We start from the raw sequence: 26,213 nt of genomic DNA on the forward strand, positions 1-26,213 counted from the left end.
CATTGGTAGGATTTAGCTGATAGGAGATACTCGGGTTTCCTGATGAGAGAACTTTCCTGTCACTGAGGACATGTTGCTCCCAGGAAGGAGTTAAGCTCCTCCTCATATGGGGGCTAAAGATAGCTGCAATTGCTCTGAGTGAACCCAAAGAACCCAGAGACAAAAGCCTAAACCCTGAAGAGCTGATCCTTGTATCCATGTTTTATTACTGGTCATGTTTTTTGCCCTAGTTCTTCCCAATATTTATTTCCTTTAAGTCTAGAAAGACACAATGGGGAAAAGTGAAATCACACATTATTATTATAAAATCCTTGTTCTTCAGGCTGACTTTCTCTTCTTTCTCTCTGGCTCACTTCTCCTTTAGCTATTTCACTGCTAATTAGGATTGCTAACAAGAATGAACAGAAGTAAAGAAGTGAAATACACAGGTACATCTGACCCTAATTACTAGCCCTAGTGTGGGGTTTGGGAAATGAGAAAGTGAAAACCAGTGACCAGAATGTTGGACTCTTTAGTCATCCTTGCTGGTCTCCAGAATGCCTGTGACAGTCATGGATAACTGAGTGGCCCCATTCTCAACCTATGGATGATCTTTAATACAAACATCTGGGAATAATTAGAATCCAAATTATTTTTTTAAATGATGAAGCTGGACCCAGAAACATTTGCTATCTGGTGCATAGCTACACAACATGAGTACCATGTAAATTTTCTTATACAATGTCTAGAAAGTTGACCCTATTTTTTTTTGCTGGATATATTTGGAGAAGTCCAAGCCAGAATTACTGAGTTACAGTTACATTGGTCAGTATGAATAAGCTAAGACCAGAATGAAAATCTATACTCTCTCATACATGCTTCCCGCCAGCTTATGTCTTTCTAGCTGTGGAACTGTTCTAGAGAAAGTGGCGATGCTGTACTGGAATGGTTAGATGTGGTGAAAAGCACCTGATGTGTCATCACCTGCATTTTCACATGCTATTAGCGTGTCATGATGCCTTGTTTCCCACTAATAAATCACTATAAGCTTGAGGCCTTTGTCTTGACAACCTTATTTTCTCTCATCCCAAGAACATTCCACAGTCCTGGTGATAGATGACCAGACCTCATCTTTGCTTGAATTCCTGTGTAAAGAATTTTTCTCCATTTGAAGCTTTTTCCCTTTGAAATTCAGCCAAAATTTAATGAGAAAACTTATCCATTATGCAGTCTTACTCTTAAAGCTAATATGAGTCTCCAGTCATGGAAATCTTGTACGTACTATCTGCCTTAAGTTAGGAATAATTTAGAAATCGAATAAGAAATCCCTTTCATTGACATTTTGAAGATTAAATCTGATGCCTCTTGAACTTTGTTATAGCTTCATGAATATTGTAAGGCTTCAAAACTTGGCTGTGGTTTTAAAACTCATCCAAGAAGGTCTTAATGGTGTTAAAACTCGTGTTTATGTAATATCCCTTCTTTCAACTGGTTTAAAGCACCTAGAACCTTGTTTGGGTCTATCTCCACGACATGCGTATAAGTTGTTAAGTAGAAGGCCTCATTATCTCCATTTTATAAGGGGGATCCCTAAGGGTCAAGAAAGTGACAGAAAACTAATAAAGGACACATAATTCTCTAGTAGATACTTCCAGGCTCTGAATCCCTCTCTGGGAAAGTTGTTTTCACTACTGAGTTTCCTCTTATTTGCATTACATTGTGTTAGCTGTGTATTCAACCCTCAACTTCTGCTTCAGCTGGTGCCTAGCTCCTGCAGCCCACTTCTCTTCATTTGCCCACCGACCTGATTTCTATCAACAAACCTCTTCCTCTAAGCCCTGGAACATCACTATTACTCTTTACTCTTAAAGTGCATGAGATTCTCCCAGCATGCTTTGGGCCTCACAATGGAGGTGCTCTTTTTAGTGGATCTATGATGAAAGCCAGGAATCTGCATATCAGTCCAAAGCTGATAGTAGTTGAGAAAAGTGCCTCATAATCAATCCTGATGTGGAATGGAAAAGTTGGAAAGATTTTTAGAATCTTGGGTTTATTAACTATGGTCTAGTGGATTCCAAGCCACCTATCCTAACTAGTTTGAGTTCCTGAGAGGCAAAGCATGAAGCAGAGATTCTTTTGCTAATGATTTATTCAGTTGTATTCTCAAGAGAAGGAAAAGGCTGGAATCAGGATAGGGCTGGGGGATAAGCTATCAATTTCCCAGCTGGAGAGAAGTTTCAGTTTGATGCCATAAGTATGCCCTGGAATACAGATTGACCACAGAATTAACAAGGGGGAGGGCAGTTTTTGAACTTTAGAGTCAGTCAGTCATTTGGCTGAGTTCTTCTAGTGGGCAGAGGAAGTGGTGGGGAGTGTGGCCTTCCTGATGAGGCATTTCCAAGTTCTTTGAGAGTAATTCTTCATAGAGGGAGATAGCTGGAGGGTGATATCAGCATATCAGGGCTATGAGTATTCTGGCTGGGAAATGTGATCTAGGTCTGGCACCAACAGTATCTGCTACATCTCTCAACTCAACAATAATCACCTTTACTCCCCCTAGTCTTGAATTCCCAGCTTTATCATTTGCCCAATCCAATACTTAACTCTCCGTATTTCTGTGTTTGAGTACCTTCCCTAGAAGTTCCTTGACCATAGTTCCTTAAAAACTTGTTCTGCCCTGGAGCCTTCCCTGGAGCCTATCCATTAAAACAGTACCATCTTGGGGTGCCTGGGTGGCTCAGTCAGTTAAGCTTCTCACTCTTCATTTCATATCAAGTCATGATCTCATGGGTGTGGGATTGAGCCCTGTGTTGGGCTCCACACTGGTCATAGAGCCTGCTTAAGATTCTCTCTCTCCCTCTTCCTTTGCCCCTCCCCTGTTCATGCTCTCATGATCTCTCTCAAAAAATCAATCAATCAATCAATCAATCAATAAACAGGGTACCATCCCTGGCCACTGTTAGTTTTCAGATGTGTACATGGCTCTTCCATGACTTTTTAATTCCACAATCCCAACATGCATTCTCCCTTTCCTGCTTAATTTATTTAGCTAACCCTCTCCCTAGTTCCAGGAAGAACTTTGACATTTCAGAACTCTAAGGGTGCCATTATCATTGCATTCTCTGAGAATACCTTCCAGAGATGTGTGATATAGCAACCCAGGCAATACTCCTTGTGTACAGCTTTCTGCCTCCAAACTAGCCTTCTGCAGCAGAATGTGACAACCCTCTTCCCGGTCTTGCCCTCTCCAAGTCTCTCATTTCCCAGGTTCTGCCTGGGTATTAGAAAAGCTAGGAATACTTTTACTTTGCTATGCCTGTTGCCTTCTGCCATGTTTCCTCCTCTAATAAGAATTTACAAAAGGTTGTAAAATCATAAGAAGCCATCAAATGTTATTGTACACTCCATTATATGGCAAACTAATAATGAAATTGAACACTTCAATAAAATAACTTCTCTTGGTAGAGATATTGCTAAAAGGTTCATATGACAAAGTAAATAAAGGAGCTAAACTAAATGTGGAAAGTCAAAGACAGAGATATTAAGCTAGCTTCCCAGATCCTGGAATTACTGCCTGCACATGAGTTGGACTTTTCACAGAACTTGGGGTCTGTGTGCTATGGCAGAAATTCAGAAAGCACTGCTTCCAAAAACCTTCCTGCCAAGAAATTCATGTTCTAAAGATAGAGCATAGTGATTGGTAAATCAGACTTATATTTTTTTATTTATTTACAACAACACTCACAAGAGTGAAACAATTATGATTGTTTAAACATACTATACTAAATATCATTATTTAATTTAAAAATAATGAGGCAACTGACAGGAAAACAAAATTCACAATAAAGAGAAAGGTTTATTGTAGTAACCAAAGTAAACTAAAAGTATAATTTACATCTATCAAAGTGGCAAATACTTTACAAAATGGTAATATGTACTGTTGGTCAGGATATGGTAAAATTCACATTCAAATATGCAGCTGGTGGCAGAATAAACAGTAGAGCTTTTTAAAAACTTTTTATAAGTTTATTTATTTATTTTTGAGAGAGCGAGAGAACAAGCCGGGGAAGGGTTGAGTAAGAGGGAGAGAGAGGATTCCAAATAGGCTCCGTACTGTCAGAGCACAGCCCGAATCGGGGCTTGAACCCACAAACCGTGAGACCATGACCTGAGCTGAAATCAAGAATTGGATGCTTAGCCAACTGGGCCACCCAGGCACCCCAAGTTTTTTTTGAAGAGCTATTTTTTTCACTATGCATCAAGAGTCTAAAGAAACAACCTGAGTGAGCAATTTTATTGCAAAAGATTTGTAAGAAGAAAATAATCAAATATACAATGAAACAAATATGTGTGTACAAATAGGAAAATAAAACTTTCCATATTCATAACCACAGCAGATAAATGTTTATATATATATATATATATATATATATATATATATATGTTAAACAGTTTCAGATTCACAGCAAAATTAGTTAATCAAGGCAGAGCCTCTCTTAGTATCAACACCCGCCACCAGCGGAGTGGTACATTTGTTATGATTTATGAACCTACACTGACCTGTTATTATGATCCAAAGTCTGTAGTTTACGTTATAACTCACTCTTGGTGTTGTATATTCTATGGGTTTGGACAAATGTACAATGACCCATATCCTCCATTATAGTATCATATGGAGTGTTTTTACTGCCCTGAAAATTCTCTATGCTCTGTTTATTCATCCCACCCCATCCACCTCAGCCCCTGGCAACTACTGACCTTTTTACTGATCCCATGGTTTTGCCTTTTCTGGAATGTCACTTAGTCAGTACCACTTAATTGGAATCACATAGTATGTAGCCTTTTTATATAATCTTCCTTCACTTAGTAATTTAAGTGACTTCCATGTCTCTTCATGTATTAATAGTTATTTTCTTTCACCACTGAATAATATACCTTTGTCTAGGTGCACCAAAATTTCTTTATCCAATTGCTGGTACATGTTTACTATGGAAGAAAGTGGCCTCATTTTACTGGGCTCTGTCAGGTATGGTGTAAGTTGACTTTTTCAATGGTGATATAATCCAAGTCAAAGTTTGGAGGTTTGGAGAACAGGAAAATTTGGGTTGAATGGACACGGAAAAGATGGAGTAGGGTTGAAATGACTTGGGTCTAATAAGCTCAGATTTAACAAGGCTTTTATGTGGCTTAGCCCAGGCTGTGTAATTCTGAATTCGATTTGAAGTCCAAGACTCAACTAACTAGAGGAAAATATTAACTTTGTTTTGTTTGCCTGCTTAGCTCATCTATCTTTCTCAGGACCCTCATGTGTGTCACTGAGTTAGAATAAGACTCATGGGCTTGTGCATGTTTAAATAGTCACAAGAGCTGGACAACCGTCTAGCAGATAAGTTTTAAAACAGGAGTGATAGTTCCAGAAAGAAGCCTGAGACTTCAGTACTGAAAGCCCGTTGGAACTTCTTTGCCTTATTGCTTCATCTAAAACTCTCTGACTAGCTATTTAAAGTTCAATAAATAACAACTAGTATTATTGGTATCTTTATTAGCCATGTTAATAAAGGCTTAGGTTTTTAGTGTTTCCTCCACACTGTGTATTTATACCTCTGTCAATATTGCTATGCAGGAAGCCCCTTCCTTTTTCTCCTTTTTTAACTCTTACACCTGCTTAATGGCAGTCTTATGTGCAACCTCCTGCATGAAGCCTCCCTGGAATTTTACGGTGATTGATTAAATCCTTGTCCTTAGAGTTGGGTCCGCACAATTTGACTCTTTAAAATATACAAGCAGCACAGAATTCAACATATGGAATGTGCACCATGGATGGCTGAGTGATTTTCAAAATGAGAATGCAGTCACCACAGTATTAAATTCTTATTTGGTTAAATGAATACATAATCTTGCATTACCATGAAAATTTTATTTTAAAAGATATTAAAAATTCCTATTATTCCACGTACTGACATCTTCATCCGCTCAGACAATCGAATGGATATGAGCCTTAAACAATTCATTTCCAACAACAGTCAGTTCACAAGCTTAAAATGGAACATAATTTTGGTTCTATCTTTTTTTTTTTTTAATTTTTTTTTTTCAACGTTTTTTATTTATTTTTGGGACAGAGAGAGACAGAGCATGAACGGGGGAGGGGCAGAGAGAGAGGGAGACACAGAATCGGAAACAGGCTCCAGGCTCCAAGCCATCAGCCCAGAGCCTGACGCGGGGCTCGAACTCACGGACCGCGAGATCGTGACCTGGCTGAAGTCGGACGCTTAACCGACTGCGCCACCCAGGCGCCCCATGGTTCTATCTTTTAAGAGATTTGAAGAACTTTCTCACTTACTGCTTCAGACTGAAATAATTGCCTAAACTTCCCAACATTCATTTATACACAGCTTCTTATATTATTTTTACAGATATTCAGAGCTCCTAATTTGACTAATGTATTAAATAAACACTTCATTCCTATTATATTTATGTTAGTTTTTATTCAATAATCTCAAGTAATAGTTTATAGTCATCACATCAAGTTTCATTTTGAATGTTCTCAAATGTATTCTAGTCACCATCAATAATAATCAAGCCTCAGTTGGACCATGATCCTACTCCTGAGCTGTCAGTCATTCACTATGAGAAATAGAGAGATAAGGTAGAAGACAATTATCCAAATAACTCTTATTACTGCATGGAAACAAGCAAGGTGTGCTTCCATTGTAGATGGAGTTTGTTCTGACAATATGAATCTTTGCAGTTGACAGTAGAAATAGGAGATGTGTTGTGGTGGATGGATTTCTGGCAGCACAATGGCCCCCAGCTATCCTTACTCTTTGCATACAAACTGATCTGTGACTTCATCACAATCAAGGAAGCCAGGGGCAATGGAAATTCACCAATAAACCACAATATCCCTTGTACACAAAACAAGCTTTTTCTCCTGGTCTAATCTAACTTGAAAAAAATACATTTTTATGCTGTTCCAGTCTACATGAGCAGTTGTAGATATACCTGGTGATTCTGATTCAGCAGTTGCATAGGAAAGAGAAATCACTGCTGCCTTCACTTTATAGTTTTGAGATCTTTCAGGGGGCACAACTGAAAAATCAATGCCAAATGTTCTTAGAGAGATGCTTTTAATGGGTTTCCTGTTGACCTCACCACTAGAAGCAGCTGTCATATTTGATCAATGTGGCAGTGTCATGCTGATCAATCTCTTCCCTGGTTTATCCTTCCCAAATATTTCTGAGCATATACAGGGTGAATGTATAAGCCTTGGTTCCAGTGCTCATTTCTCACCAAAATAATCCCTACATTGGCTTTCTTATCCCTTGTTAAGGATGGAATTAATCTCCACTTCTGCCTTTTTGTTTCTAGCTATGAAAGAAATCAGCAAAGGGGGACTAATGCCATATTTTTAATCTCACCCAGAGTACTGTGACAACACAGTGTGCCTTGGGTTAAGGAAAAGGAGGCTTCCTCTTTTTATCCTGAGTTCATTTGAAGAATATTGCAGAATATCAGGCCTCAAAAAAGTACAATACTTTGAATGCACTCATGTAGCTATTTAACCCAATGCATGTGCAAGAACATACAAGGGAATATGTGTGCGTGCATGCACACACACACACACACACACACAAATACACACAGTGAGAAAGAGTTCTACTATTGCTCAATTTTACACCTAAATCCTGGATTATTGTCAAATTACATGAGCTTCGCTATAAATCTAGTATTTCAGCCTAGACTTCTCCTACCTTTAAGATGAGGTTAAGGTATCCATTGCTCATTACTTCAATCTAGCCTTGGTAATGACCAATGCTGTCCATTATTTCTGCTATCTCAATTTTTAACCTTAGTGGTTAGTGTGCTCCTCCTTGTCTCTAGATTTGGACACTTTTTTATATGGTTTTGAGAATCAAATAGATTCATTAAGGGGTGGTGAGGCACATATACCTCATCTAAATTCCAAGTCCTAATTGAAAATAATTGGCTTTGTTACACAAGAAAAAGTCCACTTTGGGTACAAAAATGAGCAAGGAATAAGTATAGACAAAGAATCATCTTGACCACATTTGTGTTTGTTTAATATACCCTTATCTAAGAATAACTAGAAGCCATGAGGGAAAAATCTTGATATGTTGCCCAATTACTTCAGTAGAACTGAATCCCATGATTGAGGCATCATCCAAAAATGGTGTAGCACCTGGCATCCTAGAAAGCAAAATTCCCATAAAGCACTAAAAAAGTCCCACAGTCAACAGAAATACTGGCCCAGCAGTGCTACATTCCATATGTTCCTCCAATGCATTTTTGATGAGTGTGTTTTGATAAGCTTGAGCAAGGTCAGTTTGCAAACACCTGACCCCAGTAGTCTAGGTTAGCAGTCTAGGTTAACTACAGGCACAGAGCATGCATGCTGCTTGAGAGAGTTTGTTACGGTACAGTAGAGCTTCCTCTAAGTTTGTTCTTATCCTGTGACTTCCAAACTGTTACCAACCAAGATGATATGCCTGCTTCAAGAGCCACTTGTTTAATTAGATTTTTAAGTTAACCTCTATGGCTAAGTACACTGCCAGCTAAGTGCATGGACAACAATTGTGTCCAGAAGGATTGACCCTGGAGTAGTCTGGGAACTCAGATAAAACCTTGGGAAATTAGTTAATAGTTTCTTGTGACTAGGTCAGTCTGAAGGTCATAGAATCTAGAATATTGATTTTTAGTGGTGTGTTTCTTATCAAACAATTTTTGTCTGTTGTCTTTAACTTTATGTAGTAAATGTATGGAACATCTATATGAAAGGGCCTTGCAAAACATTCTGCCTCTATATCAACATGTTCCATGTGAAATAAATCATGGTGACCTCACCGTGTGATGAAATATGTGGAAGTTCTCTATAGATTACATAATCTACAGTCAAGGGCAAATTTTATTTTGCACACACAAACATTTATCAATGTGGTGGCAATGCCACAACTTTCCATGAGCCTGCTGAGTACAGTATCCCTCTTGGATTACATCGAAGCGAGAGACAGAGAAACCTAACACTTAAGAGCAAGAACTCTGGAATCATACCAGTTGAGTGTCAGGCCAGTCACCACCATTATCCAGCTGTATGATCTTGGACAAGTCATTCGACCCACCAGTGCCTGGATTTTCTGTTAGTAAGCTGGACATAGTAATATCACCAATTTCATAAGTCATTGTGAGATGGATAAGATAATATATAGAGAGCACCTGATTAAGTTCCTGTCACATAGCAAGCATTTGATCATGTTATCTCTTTGTATCTGGTGCCAGATCAGGTTTGGTGCTAATTCTTGCACATTTTTAAAAACAAATAAAATTTGTAGTTTAGAAAAGTTTTAAAGAAAAGTTGAGAATTTATATCAGGGAGTTCTTATACACACTACATTCAGTTTCTACTGTTGTGAAATTTCATAGTGCTATGTTACTTTTGCCAAAATTAATGAGCCAACATTGGCACAGTATTATTAACTAAACTCCGTATTTTTTCATATTTCACCAGTTTTCTTTTTTTGCTCCAACATCACATCCAGGATATAACATTATATTCTTTTATCTTGTCTCCTTAGACTCCTCTCAGTTGTGACAATTATTGAAGATCTCTTGTTTTCGATGACCTTGACAGTTTTTAGTTCTAGTCAGGTATTTTGTAGAGTGTTCCTAAAGCTGAGTTTGGTTGATGTATTTCTCATAGTCAGACTGGAATTATGAGTTTGGGGAGGAAGACCACAGAGGTGATGTGTCTTTCTTCATACAACATAATAAGAAGTAAACCTTACGCAGGGGTGGGGGGCGCCTGGGTGACTCAGTTGGTTAAGCATCCAACTTTGGCTCAGGTCATGATCTCACGGTTCATGTGTTTGACCCCCGTGTCAGGCTCTGTGCTAACATATCAGAGTCTACAGACTGCTTCAGATTCTGTGTCTCCCTTCCTCTCTGCCCGCCCCACCCCCCCACTCTGTCTTTCTCTCTCAAAAATAAATATTAAAAAAAAAGATTACACTCTATCTATCAATTTATTACCAATGATGTTAACATTGATCATCTGGTTAAGGAAGTGTTTACCACGTCTCTCTTTTTATACCCCTTTTAATGCTGTACTCTTTGAAACCAATTCATTAAGTGTATACCACACTTAAAATATGTGAAATTATTCTCCACCTTCTTGAGGGAAGGGTATAATTTTTTTAGAATTCTTCTCCCCCATTTATTTTTTTAAATTTAATAATTTATGTATATGAGCATGGACTCCTTTTTTTAATGTTTATTTATTTTTGAAAGAGAGGGAGAGAGAGAGAGAGAGAGAGAACACAAGTGGGGAGGGGCAGAAAGAGAGGGAGACAGAATCTGAAGCAGGCTCCAGGCTCTGAGCTGTCAGCATAGAGCCCAATGCAGGGCCTGAACTCAACTACGAGATCTTGACCTGAGCTGAAGTCAGAGGCTCAACCGACTAAGTCACCCAGAAGCCCAGGGCACAGACTTCTGAGTATATTTTATACTTTGGGTTATAATTCAATACTATATTATTTATTTTGTTGCTTAAATGGTTTAGCTCTGGGAAAGACATTTGGGTGGTCTTTCAGTTGGCTCTAGTATCCCTCTGACATATATATGTCTTGTTTTGTTTTTTAAGTACTTCCTTACTTTACGGTACTACAATATGCTCTAGGCTCATCTTGTATATTTCCTGCCCCAGCCCTACAATTGTTTATTTCTCCAAAAGAGTCCTGATTCCTTTTATTAGAGAATGGTATTAGAAACCAAGATCTGGTATTAGAAACCAAGCACTGGGTATCTTGTTGTTATTGGGGTCTTAATGTTTCAGCCCACTGAGCTGGGAAATATATGTACACCAGTCCACACTTAAATATATATGTATAATTTTTTCTATATAAACTTATCAACATCTATATTAAGCTAAACTTAAATTCATCCTGATGCCTTCAGTATGATTCTGGTACCACATGGTTTATTTATACAGAGGCTTATCTATAACCTCTGACTCCAACTGTGATAAAATTGGCTTCTGCCATACACTTGTTTATTTGTTCAACCTTGGTACATGTACAGCTATTTCAGAATTGTTAACTTATGCTCCATGAGAAACAATTTGGCCAGTGAGTATAGTCTTTATATTCCATTTCTGAATATAATTTTAATAGATTCAGATCAGCCCTGCGGCCTCTCAAGGAGGTCCTTCTTATAGAATCTATATTTGGCATTCTTGTTTCTATAAATATGCCCTTCATAACCCGAGCAGAGCAGTTGACATCCAAGAAGATTTGCATAAAGTCTGTACCCTGTATTGGTTTTAGTAACAGACTCTGCTAAGAATTCTTTTCCTATGTGCTCTCGACAACATTAATCTTAGAAACTGCTCTTCTAATTTCTGTGACACATATTGACTAAAGTCTCACTAGCCATGAGTTCTTACTGGGGCCTTAGGAATTCCAAACTCAATTCTTTTAAGAAATGCTCTTGGGAGACACTACATAAAAAGCAATATGCCACTCAAGAAATCCCAATAATTGCAACTTTGGGACAGATAGTGTTGTTATCTACACAGACTGTTGTCTACTTAAAATATCAACATAAAATATCCAGTAATAGTGACCTGGGAAGGTGAACCCTGGATTAAAATCCATAGTATATTTCATTCTTAGGTGGTACAGGTAGGGTAATAAGCCTTATGACCTATATTTATACCCCAGAGTCTGTTTAGAACATGATAGGCTTCTATTCCAGGCTCCCAACTTATCCACTTGGGATATGAATTTCAAGGAAAAGGCTGAAGAATATGAAATTCTTTAATATGTCCCAAAGTATACATTTTTATGTATGGTATTTTGTCCATTTATAGATACTGTATTATATTAATAAGAAGTCAATTATAAAAGTAGAATTAAAATGCTAATGTCATACAATTTTATGGTTTTGTTTTTATAATAAATAAGACTCAATATTGGCTAACAGAAAACGCTATGTTAGACCCTAATTAAATAAGTCAGAGGTCAGTGGAATATTCACAAACAGCTCTTGTATTTCTGCAAAATCCACCCTAACATATTAGTTGAATCCAAACACTGCAACACAAAGTTAGAGGTACTTTAAAAGGACAGACCATTGAAAGGAACTCAAAACAGGCCAGAATACCATTAGATCATGGAACTCCCTTACATATGTAAAAGAAAGCATGTTTCCCATCACCCATAAAAAAGTAGAAGTGGTGCTATGAACATAGATATGCCTTCTTCAAGTTTGATAGAGGCCGAGAGGAATAGGCAAGGATTCTGACCCAGCAGATTGCTGAGAAGAGAGTTGGTTCCTGATGAATTTTAACCACACTCTAACTTCCCACGGTGGTTAAAGCAGCCACCTTCTGTAACATACTTTATCTCTCTGATTACCGGCCAAATGCGTACTGCAGACCTGCAAAGATTAGTTACTCCAGGGGGAGTGGTTTCTAACTCCACGACAGTGTTTTTTGCCAGATCAATAACAAAGGCAAAGCCACATGGCAAGCTGCCCTCATTTTCTCTGAACTATCCCTGTGGTCCAACTAAATGTTACTGACTGGTCCTCAGCATCACTTAAACACAGCAGCAATTGTCCTCATTTGTTTTTCATATATACCACAATTATTTGAAATAAGAACTAGCTAAAATGCAATTGTGTTTTGGGGGAATTGAAGGCTTGCTATATATTATCATTAATTTGCAGGGAGCCTACAGTTCACGTGTCACGTAAGAGGAGGGTTTCTTTCTTAACAATAGATTGTGATGGTGTATTTAGAAAAATGTCTGTACTGCTCACATATGTTAAAACCAGGGGGTTTTAAGCAATAGAAATTCAACTAATAACAGTGATAATAACATATGCTCGATTAAACGAAGCTTCCTTTCTTCTCTTCCATCCTACATAGGAGTTAATTTACATTTTAATAAACTGAGCAGAAAATATTTTTTCTGTGATGTGAGCAGACAAAACTTTTTAGGGAAAAGTGGAAAATATAGAGTCAGAGGAAACAAAAATTCACAGATCCTAGACATGAGCATGAACAAGCCTGGACAGTTGTGAATCTCATCACCAGTGCTCTCTGGAAAAGCATAAAGAAAATTTAGCAGCTCAGGTCTCCAAGAAAAATTGAGGGCACGTTAGTCCTTTGAGGTCATTATTTTTAAAGTGACCTGATTAATCTTCCTTCAATTAATCTAACATTTGGGTCATTTAAAGGAATATGAATTTTCTTTTCTTTGTTTGATATGTTATCAGTATACAACAACACAGCCCTTTCTATTTTGATCTGAATTGAGATTTTATCCAATCATGTATTGAGTATATAATGCTTTCGGATAGAGAGGCAATGCAGAGCTACAAATACCAAGAAATCAGAAATATATTTTCTCCAGGAAAGTTATGTTTACCACTGTTTCCCAAAATGCTTCCTTGTTTTGTGATGATATAGAAGAATACTTTCTTTTTAATTTGAAGTTAATGCTGAGGGTCTATATTTGAAAAGGCAACATGACTAGATTTATGCATAGTGGTGGGGTTCTAATGAAATAGAACAGCCACAACAAAAGTACTCTATTGGAGCTCAACATTCTCTCGATCTATTTTCTTTATCTTTTCACTTTGGGCATTCAATCTGAGACAGTATTATTAAAAACTCAGAAGGGGCACCTGGGTACCTCAGTCAGTTAAGAGTCTCACTTTGGTGGGGCGCATGTGTGGTTCAGTCGGTTGAGCTTCCGCCTTCGGCTCAGGTCATGATCTCCCAGTTCGTGAGTTCAGGCCCTGCGTCAGGCTCTGTGCTGACAGCTCAGAGCCTGGAGCCTGCTTCGGATTCTGGGTCCTTCTCTTGCTCTGCTCCTCCCCTGCTCACGCTTTGTCTCTGTCTCTCTCTCTCAAGAATAAATAAACATTAAAAAAAAAATTTAAAAACTCAGAAAAAAAAATCAAGCTGATTGTTTTTGCTAACAAATGTCTCGTCTGTCATGGGACTTCTCCAGCAGTTAGATAAAGCTGATACTTGCACGCATAGTGCCATTGGGCAGGGACCAGGTCCAGCTCTGGAGGCCACTGTCTCTGTACTTAACTAGCTATGTGACCTTAAGTTTGGGACCCCTGGGATTTCTGTTGAACAATGTATTTCTTTCCAGATTTGAGTCGACTAAGAAGTAGACTCAGGAGCAAAACAGATGAGGATAAAATATGTTTTATTAATAATGTGACTGTATAACTAGAAAACTCAAAAACTTTATTAAAAATTAGAATTAATAAATTAATTTGGCAAGCTTGAAGGATACAAGACCAAAATGCAACCACCAAGAGTGTTCTTACACACTGGCAATAAATAACTTCAAAAAAACTTTCAAATATACCGATCATTGCAGTATAATAAAAACGAAATACCTAGGTTCCGCCTACTGAAAAATTGCAAAACGTTGCTGGGATGAATTTAGGAAACTCTAAATAAATGAAAGCCTTCTAAATATGCTCTAAGTCATGATCTGGGCAGCAGTTACATGGGTATGGACTTCTGTAAACATTTATTGATCAGTAAAGATTTCTGTGGTTTACCATATGTGAGTTATACATACCTCAATCAATTTTTTTCTTTTTAATTTAACAACAACAACAAAAAAAACTAACTGAAGAACAGAAAACCAACTGGATTAGGGGCATAGATTAGATATGTGACCAAGATAGACTTGTCACTACTTGATCCTGGAACTAGAGCAATTAACCCGTCTATCCAACTAGCAGGACTGCACAATGACAAGCCACATCTTCCCAAGGCCTGTGACTAACCAGAATGTTTGAGTACTGTCATGTCATTGGCTCCAAGGGAGAGAGCAAAGGGAGGAGTTGAGCATGCCCAGTTTCTTGTTCTCAGTACATCAATAAAATGAATCACTCTTCTCTTCCCAGTAGTGAGTCAAAAATCCGAGGTGATACTTAATAGGGAGTTTCTTCAACAGAAGCATTAACTGAAGGGGAAGAGAGACATTTCTCCCCAACTGTGACTTAACTTTCGTGTTCCTGTGTAAACCAGTGATAATAAACTTATCTCATATAATTGTGTAAAGAGTAACAAAAGATAAGTTATGCGAATGGCTTTGCCAAGTACCAGTAAATGTAGAATTGGAAAAGCAAAGCATAGAAACTTCAGACGGGCAAGGGATCTTCGAAAGATAATCTGACACACTTGCAGCATTTTTTTTTTTAAATTGGAAAACCGAGACCCAAGGAGGTCTAGACCCTTATCTAAGTTCCATGGCTTGTGGGAAATGTACTGTTAATGTGTTCTAGCAGAACCGCCTGTGGGTTCCAGGTGCTCATGTGCCTGGTGCAGAGTTCTTTCTGCTACACCGCTCTACAGAGTAGCCATCCTACGTGGCAGCAGACAGAATCGCCAACCCTTGTCCCGACCACCGTGTTTTCCAAAGCTACACAGTCATTTGCTACCCCCGTGGAGGCCCTGTGTGCTGCCTCACTCAGGAAGCAATTTGTCGCCCTTATTGCACTGTAGCAATAGGAACAAGATTACTGCTTAGAATCAAGACAGCTATTTGCACAATCCACTCAAGTAGTTAGACAGGTATTCTTTTGAAGGTAAATAAACACAGGCAACTACAATTATTTTCTTCCATTTAGCATATTAGAAAAGGTAATGATTTAATGATACCCTAGTGGTCTGTAACAGTTAGCACACAGCAGAAAAAATGAATCATAAAATCCCCTTCTCACTAAAAACTCTGAGATTAGTGTTATGAAAAGGGACTAAACCCCAGGGAACCACCGTGTTTTCACCTTCCCACCAAGTGACAATATTATTAGTTTGGATTTTCTATTCACTGGTCGTGAAAATATAGGATTTGGGGGAAACGGGAAAACCTGTGACATATTCTGTTTGTTCAGTGATAGATCCTTGCAACATTACCTGAGACAGTTGCTATGGCAAAGAAAATGGTCCTGTAAAGGCCAATTTTCGGACTCTAATGTTGCACCTTCCCAAATGCTAGTTCATACTGAGCTGGGTAGTAGCTAGAGAGAGAGTTCTTCCTGATGGTGGTACCTCCTTCATGTGCAGACAGAGCCAGTGGACTTTCAGGGTAGGGAAGTGCATGCGCTTGCTTCAGATTCACACAAAACACACAAGCTCTTGGTGTTTATTTTGGAAAGGAGTGTGAATTACAAACATTTCCTGAAAACATGTGCCTACTAGCCTCCCGGCTCTCTGTATGATAAATATTACCAGGATGGGCTTCTTCGTTATAGATTGCCATTAGAAGATTATGTGTCAGGACTTCTAGTCAGAGAGACAGCTGTGCACATCTAGAAGGATCCTAGGAAGAAGCCTCAAACCAGCTTGACAATGATACTGGTGCACAGCAGATGCCCTCTCCTCAGCCACCAGAAAAGTGCCCTTTCTGTAGATTTCTATATCTGCAACCACATTGCCACAGAGTGTAACAGAAAGAACAAGGATCAGGAGGGCATTTGGACACCTCTGCTCTTTCCTCACTTGTAAATGGTGAGATTAATGTCTATTTGGCGGGATTATCATGAACTCGTTATCTGAGCATTTATAAACAATCCAATAAATAGCAGCTAGTATTAAGGTGTATATTTCCCATTAACATTAGATAAATTTAAAATTAGTTAAAATTGACAATAGTCTACTGATTTTTTATTATATGTGTATGTATATATACATGTATTTTATATATGTAATATATATATTACAGTAAATAGCTACAGTTAGAGGCTAGCGTGGCTTAAGAAATGTGTCGCCGTTTGACCAGTCTGTCTTGTTTGCACCGGTGCTTCCAGAATAATATTGCTTCACTCTCAAAAGTGACCCAGTTTGGGCAATAACTTATATGATCACCCTAAATAAGGTTCAAAAGGAAACTACTGATTTTCAAGAAATCCAGGAACAGTTACAGCCTCAATGCTTAGATATAACATGTCCACTAGACAAACCATGGCTTAAAAAATTTGTACTAGGGACACTGACATAATTTAAAAAATATATAATAAATCTTTAATGGCAGTTACCAAACAAAAACAACAAACTCAGTGGTCATAAGGCTTGCCCCTGATAAGAGAATTTTCCATGAAGAACACCAGGGGTTTATTCTCATATTTTTCTGTACTTTGCTCCTGGGTTGACTTCAATAACTGCCACTTGAAGCAGGTGGTTTTAGTATTAACTAGGACCCTTTAAGTGGCTGCTGCAGTGAAGGTTAATTTTGCCTCTCAGTTTTTGTCTGTTTTTTTTTTTTTCTTTCTTTCTTTACTTCCTGGTAACATATCTAATTCTAGTAGCTTTAACATATAGCTCTAGCACTTGGAAGTTTCAAACAGTGTTTAAAGCCTTGTTTAAAACTCACCAGACAGAGACACCTAGGTGGCTCAGTAGGTTAAGCATCCAACTTTGGCTCAGATTGTGATCTCATGGTTTGTGAGTTCAAGCCCCATGTCAGGCTCTGTGCAGACAGCTCAGAGCCTGGAGCCTACTTTGGATTCTGTGTCTCCTTCTCTCTCTGCCTCTCCCCCACTCACACTCTGTCTCTCTCTACCAAAAATAAACATATAAATAAATAAATAAATAAATAAATAAATAAATCTCACCAGATAGATGACATTAATTTATCTCCTTTATACCCTAATATAAAAGAGAAGGAAAGGAAATTGACGGTAAGAGCCAAGGGTTCTGGGTGACAGACATAAGTCACCCTGTTTTAATGACTTAGCAGTTTTTGCAAGGATGTTTGCTTTCTGCTGTACATAACTTTCTATAGTTGTTCTGTGTAGTTTGATTTCAAAGCACTTTCTGCCTGTCATACTCCTTATTTCCTCTCAGAAAATATCCTTTCAAATGAGAAAATATTACTTTAATAAATCACATTTTTAATAATTTCCTATTAAGCAACATTGGAAGATGAGGTAAAATTGAATGTTTCCCCTCTTCCACCTGGCCCCCCGTATTTTGTATCTTATGCTTAGGGTAGGTACAAGTCCTGTATCTTTTTCACATTTTCAACTATATCTAAGTAGTTAAGCTTTTTTTTAAAGTTTATTTATTTATTTTTGAGAGAAAGAGAGAGTAGAGAGGGGTGGGGGTGGGGGAGAGAGAAAGAGAGAGAGAGAGAGGGAGAGAGAGAAGATCCTAAGCAGGCTCTATGCTCAGCATGGAGCCTGACACAGGGCTGGATTCATGACCTGGGATCATGACCTGAGCCGAAATCAAGAGTCAGACGCTCAACCAACTGGTCCACCCAACAGTTAAGCTTTTAAAAATAACTTTTAGAAATGTCTTATTTCATCTCAAGCTCAACATCAGTATCAAGACTCTTTACCTTCTCTTATAAGCACTCCAACCTTCTTTAACTTCTCTGCTGCTCTCGGGCTGGAACTTTAGTGTCCAGTGGCCTATCTAGGCTGGAACAAAGAGGTCATCTGGTTGGGGTGCAAGGGGCCTTGTGGTGTTCTCAGTCCCATCAATAGCTAAACTCACCACCTTTCCCACCTTCTGGCACCTGGAACACCATAGGCCTCCCACCCCCCAGAAACGATCAGTCTGGGTGGGGGGAGGGGAGGAAAAGCCCACCGTAGACAAAAGCAAGTTTCTGGAACTAAATACACCATCTCTCAATTATGCCAGTGATGTGTTTCAAATCGATTTTGTTTTACAAACCTGTTTTTTTTTTTTCAACAAATCCAGTTGGTTTCTGAATTTCTCATCCATACATAAGTCCTCAAATTTACACTTCTGATATGGAGCTCATATCTAAGTCGATACTGTTCTTGTGAAACTCGTTTGGCAATTGGGGAACTTTAGATCACTTTTGACACAGGTGAAAATGATTGCAGGGTTTTTGAAATTCACTGGTAAATGTTAACTGTTAAAAGTAAGTGTCTAGTATGACTTTTCCATCAAGAAACAATTTACCTCGGTTTCCAATAATCAGCAAATCTGATTCAAATATTTCTATACTGTCAACTATATATAAGGAGAGATTTATACTATCTAGTTCTTACTCTGGATTTTTGTGGCCCTAGATATAAAAAAATTAGTCGAATCATCAAAAGAAAATATCAGGGCTTAGGTAATGCACAAACTGAGTTATTATAGATTGTGCATTGTCATAGAGGATATTAAAAATGTACCGTGATCTAGGGAGACTTTTAATATAAGTTTCTGTGAGCCAAGAGAGAATAAGAGTTATTTTCATTGCTCCTGAAGGATTTCCTTGCAATATTTGAAAGTTCTTTATTTTCACCTGTATGGAGTTTGTGTCATATGTTATAAAACCATTATTGAATTCAGAAAATAAAATTGAATAAGCTATTTGCAGCTAGAATTAGTGCTAGTCACAAGTACAAGGCTTGTACAAGTGGACTTGGCTTTTCCTTCCTCTGAGAGCCCTGAAAAGCATTTGAGAATAAAACATGTGTTCTGAGACCTCATTATTGCAACCTTGGTAGCAGTCTGTTTTTGTGTTGCAGGCAATGAAAGCTTAGAAGAAAACTACGTCCAGGACAGTAAGATGGGGTTTGTCATCAACGCCATCTACGCCATGGCTCACGGGTTACAGAACATGCACCATGCCCTCTGCCCGGGCCACGTGGGCCTCTGTGATGCCATGAAGCCCATCGACGGTAGCAAACTCCTGGACTTCCTCATCAAGTCCACATTCATTGGTGTGTCTGGAGAGGAAGTGTGGTTTGATGAGAAAGGGGATGCTCCTGGAAGGTAAAGCCATCTGTTCTGTATTGGGTTCAGATAACCGTGGGACCCTCTCCAAGTAGACAGATGGCAACTCTGGGCCCTTTGTTTCCATGGTTTCCAGGTGTCAGGAGAATAGATATGACTTAATAGATAAGAAGATAGGGCTAATCTCAGTTGGACGTTATGTCATAAAACATTGAAAACTTACTGGTAAACCCACAATCCTGTATTCTTCCAGTGGATCCCCCCTACCCAGCTATCACCCCAGCCCTTCCCTCAGGATGTGTACAAGCCCAGGAAACTGGAAAGATGACACCTGGGTGGCAGGACCCTCTCTGGCAGTGCTAACACCAGACCAGCATCTCTCTGATTGATCGGTTGGAAGGCCATGCTGGTTGTGTAATATGCTTTTTTAAAGGCTTACTTATTTATTTTTAGAGAGAGGGAGAAAGTGAGCAGAGGAGGGACAGAGTGATAGAGGGGGAGAGAGAGAGAGAAAGAGAGAGAGAAAGAGAGAGAGAGAGAGAGAGAGAGAAAGAGAGAGAGAAAGAGAGAGAGAGAGAGAGAGAGAGAGAGAGAGAGAGAACCCCAAGCAGTTTCCACGCTGTCGGCACAAAGCCTGATGTGGGGCTCGATCCCACAAACCATGAGATCAATACCTGAGCTGAGATCAAGAGTCAGACTCTTAATTGACTGAACAACCCAGGCGCCCCTGGTTGTGTAATATTTTAATAAGAGCTTAATATTTGAAGAGTACCAAATCCTCCTCATGTATCCCCTCTTCTCAGGCTAACTTATATTCCTGCTAATATGTCTCTTGAAACAAAACAAGAAAAAAGAATTTTCTTTCTGGTATCGAAACTTTATGGCTTCCAAAGAATCAAGAAGCAAAGAAAAATTAAACCTAACTAATATGTATATTTTCCCCCATATCATTTTATACGCTGTTCTGCAACAGCTGCTTTTATAACATCAGTTAGTTCACATATGATTGGTAGGGAATGATGTCAGTTTAAAGTGCAGTTTTCCAGGCATACAAACAAACTGATGTTCGTTCACATGAATGTTTTTTTCTAGGCAAGGGATAATCAGAATCACAGGGGAAGATTAAAGTCTGCAGCAGGAAAGAAAAAGGCCCTCAGCTTGGCTGCTATGCAGTATGCCCACAATCTTGTTTTTTTTTTTTTTTTTTTTCTTCTCTGTCTCTCTCTCTCATAAGCCCTGTTATCTTTCAGTATATGATTTTACAGAATGAGAAATTTTAGGAAAGCATATGTTGTGCTAAAATGGAACATCAAATCATTTAATCCTCATTGCTATAGGCATATCATTATCCTCTTTTACAGATGAGAAACTGAGTGTCAGAGAAACTAAAAAACTCACCTAAATTCATGTAGAGAGTAGCTGGTAGAGGCAGTGCCGTCTGGATCTGAGGCCTATAATCTTTCTGCCATATCGCCCTGACTTTTAGCTAATCCTAAAATTGGGCAAAGTTGCTGGCAGCCTTCTTAATGTCATTTCAGAGGTACCGTAAGAGACTATCTGACCCTAAATAATTCTTGACATATCTCTTCCTATCATGTAAGCTTAAAGTTCTGTGTTCAGAGAGTGCCTTGTGGGGATTCTCCCTGTGAAAATCCAACAGCCCTGGGAAGGATAAGTGATATAAGTAATTGTCAGCAATTACAATGATGGATTTATCAGATTCCTTCCAGGCTGCAGTTAGGTAGGAGGAGATTTATATCAAAACGTGAGTGGGGTGGATGGAATGATTTAGGGCCTGGGAATGTGGAAAACTTCCAGGTGCTGGGCACCTTAGGAAACTGTACCAAAGGGAACAAGTGGACCTGGGATTCAGAGCACTGACCACTCTCCCCTTTAAGCGCCTGGTTGTAATCCTGGGTTCTACTGGAAACTGGGATCTGTAAACTGTCAGATTTGGTATGGAAACCTTCCTTCATGATTCTATAAGAAGATATATACAATGTGCCTAGTACAAGGCCAGATGAATTTTTTTTAAGTTTGTTTGTTTGTTTTGAGAAAAAGAGAGTAAGTGGGAGAAGGGCAGAGAGAGAAAGAGAGAGAGAGAGAGACAGAGAATCCCAAGCAAGCTCCACACAGCCAGCGCAGAGCCAGGTACATCACTCGAGCTCATGAACATGAGATTATGACCTAAGCTGAAACCAAGAGTTGGATGCTTACCTGACTGAGCCACCCAGGCACCCCTCTAGATGCATTTTAGACACTCCATACATATGAGTTTCCTCCCGATCTCTTTATTTGTAAGTTATCCAAAATATAGGCACACACTTTTAGCTGGTTTTTCCTCTGTGCAATTACATATTTAAATCATGAGCTTTCCTCTGGGTCCCTTTCCAGGATCATTTCCTCATGCTTGAAACTGGTCATCTTATTCTGTGTTCAGTTTTGGTCTCAACCACCTCCCTCTGCTTCTATCCCCTCTCATACCACCATTCATGCTTTTGGTCCCTCTTGTAATTATTTTAATCAACATGCAACATAAACTGAGTGCATTGAGAGGGTGCTATAAAATTGTAATTTACAGCATATGGATATTCCAAATAAATGCCAACATGCTGAGAAGAGACTCTAGGGTCAAGAGAAAAGAGCGGTGTTCATTAACACACATAGCACAGGAGAAGGCTCTATTTAGTATCTCATGTTTTTCCCTTGGTATCTTTCAGTATTTTTTTTCCTCCAGCTTTTGTGACTTTTTGAAAATGTGTTTTCATACCAAAATATTACAAATTTTTCAGTTTCTAAATGCTAATGAAGTGTGAATTGATCTCTCCTTTTGAAGAGCAAATGTTGAAATAAGTCTTAGGAAACTGATCTATAGGAAAAAGATACTCTAAAGCTGGCACTGCACCAAAGCCTTCGCTGAAAGTATGTATGGAAAGTCAATAACAATATGGGGTAAAACATAAAAATTAAGGGAAATAAAAATGGAAATTATTCACCAAACATTCACAGCAGGTTCTATAAGCATAATGAGTTTAAAATGGAAACATTTTGGAGGTATATATTAGCATCATTGATCAGCAAGGTGAATAGGGACCAGTAGCCCACAATCAATACCCACTTGGGTGTCACTCAGAGAGCCACTAAGAAGAACATGTGGGTATGGCTCAGCAACAAGAAGAATCAGAACTTTTATTTATTAGCCAAAAATCTGAACAACAAAGAGATGAATGCTATGCTCCAGGCGCGCCATTTTCCTTTCTCACGTGGTAAGGTCTCTTCTGGAAAATGAGGAAAAACTTCTTTCACTCTCCCAGAGTCCCCTTTCCCTTTGGAGAAATTGCCAGAATTTGGATGTGGAGAAGTCACTAGCCACCCTGTGGGTGGCAGAATGTGTTTGCACGTTAAGAACAGGCAGGAAAGCCAACAAAGGATAGTAGTTGTCTAGATAAAGAACTAAGACATTTATAGCAAATAGGTTTTGGAAGCCAACTGAGGTTGACAATAGCTTCCTGAGAGTGCTGGACTGGGACTCTGAGTCTGCATAGGGTTTAGAGAGAAAGAATTCCAGAATGGATTAGGTAAGGGTGTGGGGGGTTGGAAGATGAGGAAGAGGAATGCATATTAGTTAATTGCCATCTATTTCCTCAGGTCCAGCACAAAGAGCAAGAGACCATCCCTCTCTATTCTAGGGCAGCATGGTGGGAACTCTGCGTAGGTATTACAGCAAAGAGAATTCCACTTTGCAAAACCAGAAAGGGAGAGTCAGACATACATTTTTGGGAAACTGCCAAATGAGTTATAGTTTACTCGGAGTAAAGAGCAACATGGAGAGAAGATTGAAGAAGGCCAGAGAATTTGCAAAGACTGAGAGAGAAATAGCTGTGCAAGTATAAAAATGTTCTCCAGTATTCGTACAGTAATGGAAATAACTAGAGTATTTTAGGGCATTCATAGTAATACAAATATGAATGATATAGTGATATTGGCTTACGTATGCATTTGTCCCAGTTGTAAAATAGTTTTTTTCACATGCCTTATGTCAATAAATCCCCACAAGAACCCTGTGAGCCTTTAAGCGGTTAGTGAAATTCCTAAGTAGTATAATCTACTGTTAAAATGTTAGAAAAGAGATTCTAGCTTATGCATTCTAATGCCAAGTCCTGTGCTCTTTTCATCGCATTGGAGAATGTTCTCCATTGCCCATGCTGGAAAATGATGAGGTCTGGCCCCCAAAGCACCCTCTGGCTGCAGTGTGAGTTTCTAAATGTAGATGTTGCCATAGTGTACCATTGCAGCATTTGAAATAACTGAAGTAACTGACACCGATTATTTGGAGTCAGAAATGTTTGTCCTAATCAGCGAAGAGACCAGTTTAAATGTCAGTGCTCAAGATGCTAAATCCCCAACATCCTTGTTAATTAAAGCTGCTGTTTCTCAGATTTCTTGCTTTATTAGCACCTAAAATAGGTTCCAGACTTGGTAAAACTCACTTCTTTTGATCCAGTGTAATGAAAATGGCAACCGAATGTGAAAAAGAACATTAGAATGACAGTAATCAAGTTAAGAGATTAATAGTCTCCGGGCGCCTGGATGGCTCTGTCAGTTGGACGTCTGACTCTTGATCTCTGCTCAGGTTGTGATCTCATGGTTTGAGATGAAGCCCCACATCAGGCTCTGTGCTGACAGCATGGAGCCTGCTTGGGATTCTCTCTCCTCCTCTCTCATTCTGCCTCCCCCTGACTTGCATGCACACTCTCTCAAAAGAAATAAATAAACATTAAAAAAAAGAAATTGGGGTGCCTGGGTGGCTCAGTCAGTCAAGCGTCTGATTTCAGCTCAGGTCATGATCTCGCGGTTTGTGAGTTTGAGCCCTGTGTGGGGCTCTGTGCTGACAGCTCGGAGCCTGGAGCCTGCTTCGGATACTGTGTCTCCCTCTCTCTCTGCCCCTACCCCACTTGCACTCTGTCTCTCTCTCTCTCTCAAAAATAAATGGACATTAGACAATTAAAAAAGAGAAGAAAAGAAATCAATGTTCTCAAGAATCACGACTTGTTCAAAGAATAACAGTGAATAATGATTTGAAGGAGATGATAATCAATTCAACACACATAGGATTAGTTTTGAATAGAATAAGCAGAGAGAAAAGTGCAGGAGTAATACATTCTTTAGCAAATATGGACAATACACAGAGACTAAAGAATGAAACACACATTTTGGAAAATTGGGAGAAACATTAGAAACAAACGAAAATATTGACAAGCGTTAGGCCGTGAGATAATTCTAGCTTTTTTATCTCCCTTCTCTCTATGACATCTGTTTACCAAATTTCTTTGTTTTCTAGATCATGTCCATATTGTCCAAGGCACATGTGTTGTTTTCCCTGTAGGTATGATATCATGAACCTGCAGTACACCGAAGCTAATCGCTATGACTATGTACATGTCGGAACCTGGCACGAAGGCGTGTTGAACATCGATGATTACAAAATCCAAATGAACAAGAGTGGAATGGTGCGGTCTGTGTGCAGTGAACCTTGCTTAAAGGGTCAAATTAAGGTAAGCTGACCACAAACGCTTTCTTAGACAGAATGAGGCCTCCTGCATGGACTACAGAAAGAAAAACAGACATTTTTCTTAGACAAGCCTGTCCAGAAGGGATATACCAGGCTTACTGTTTTTGTTCTTGTGTTTAGCTAAAATTGGAAAAACAAAGGAAGATTAGGAAATGAAATAGGCAAACCATTCGAATATTGGAGAATAGTCCTTTGAATCGCAAAGATGAGCCTGACCCTTCAATTTAATCTAGAAAGGGAAGGGACAAATACTTGAATATAAAAATTGAAACAGAAGTAAATGTGGACACCAAAACCAATGTACCGCTTAGTCATAGTTCTAGCTATTGTTAAAGAGAGCAGAAGCTGAACAATACTAAATAAGCACGTAATTAACATAAAAGAAGCTGCAAGGAGCTAACGCAGAAGCTGCTTATCATTTCTCTTTTCATCGCCACGTTCTTTGATTTTCCTGAAACTGACATTTTCTAGCCAGGAGAGAGTCCCCACTTCCTAGTTATTCTTAGAAGCTTTTTTATCAGCCTGGGGCAAGTGAGGAACCACGATATTGCTGTATGCATAACAGTAGAGTAAATAAACATCAAATATCGAACATTTGGCTGGACGTGCTAGAGAGGATTCTCAGTGAGGAAGGCATGGAAACAGCGCTTCTCTGTATCTCATGCTATTTAAAACCACACTGGATGATGCACTAGGAAATGGAGTGTAGGGAAGTGATCGCCAACTGGCAAGAGTATGGGTGAAATGACCTGGTAGGTCTTTCCCCTCTCTAATTTTCTGTGATTCATCTCTGGGAGCAGACAGACTGTCACATAAATGTCACACAGCACAGCTGGGCTGGAGGCGGTACCGGGTGAGGCACTGGCAGTCTGGCCATGCCACCACGCCACCTGCCATTCTCATTCTCAGGAG

At 39.1% G+C, this 26,213-nt stretch overlaps 1 protein-coding gene across 1 annotated transcript in view; it reads left to right on the forward strand.

Moving 5' to 3' along the window:
- Window positions 1-26,213, forward strand: part of GRM1 (glutamate metabotropic receptor 1) — a 114,050-nt gene that overhangs the window by 24,407 nt on the left and 63,430 nt on the right. The window contains exons 3-4 of the mRNA XM_030317120.1: window positions 19,522-19,768; window positions 25,116-25,284. Of these exons, the coding sequence (XP_030172980.1) occupies window positions 19,522-19,768; window positions 25,116-25,284 (416 nt within the window). The remainder of the gene's footprint in view (window positions 1-19,521; window positions 19,769-25,115; window positions 25,285-26,213) is intronic.

This window comes from Lynx canadensis, chromosome B2, assembly GCF_007474595.2.
Source record: "Lynx canadensis isolate LIC74 chromosome B2, mLynCan4.pri.v2, whole genome shotgun sequence".
Lineage (NCBI taxonomy): Eukaryota > Metazoa > Chordata > Mammalia > Carnivora > Felidae > Lynx > Lynx canadensis.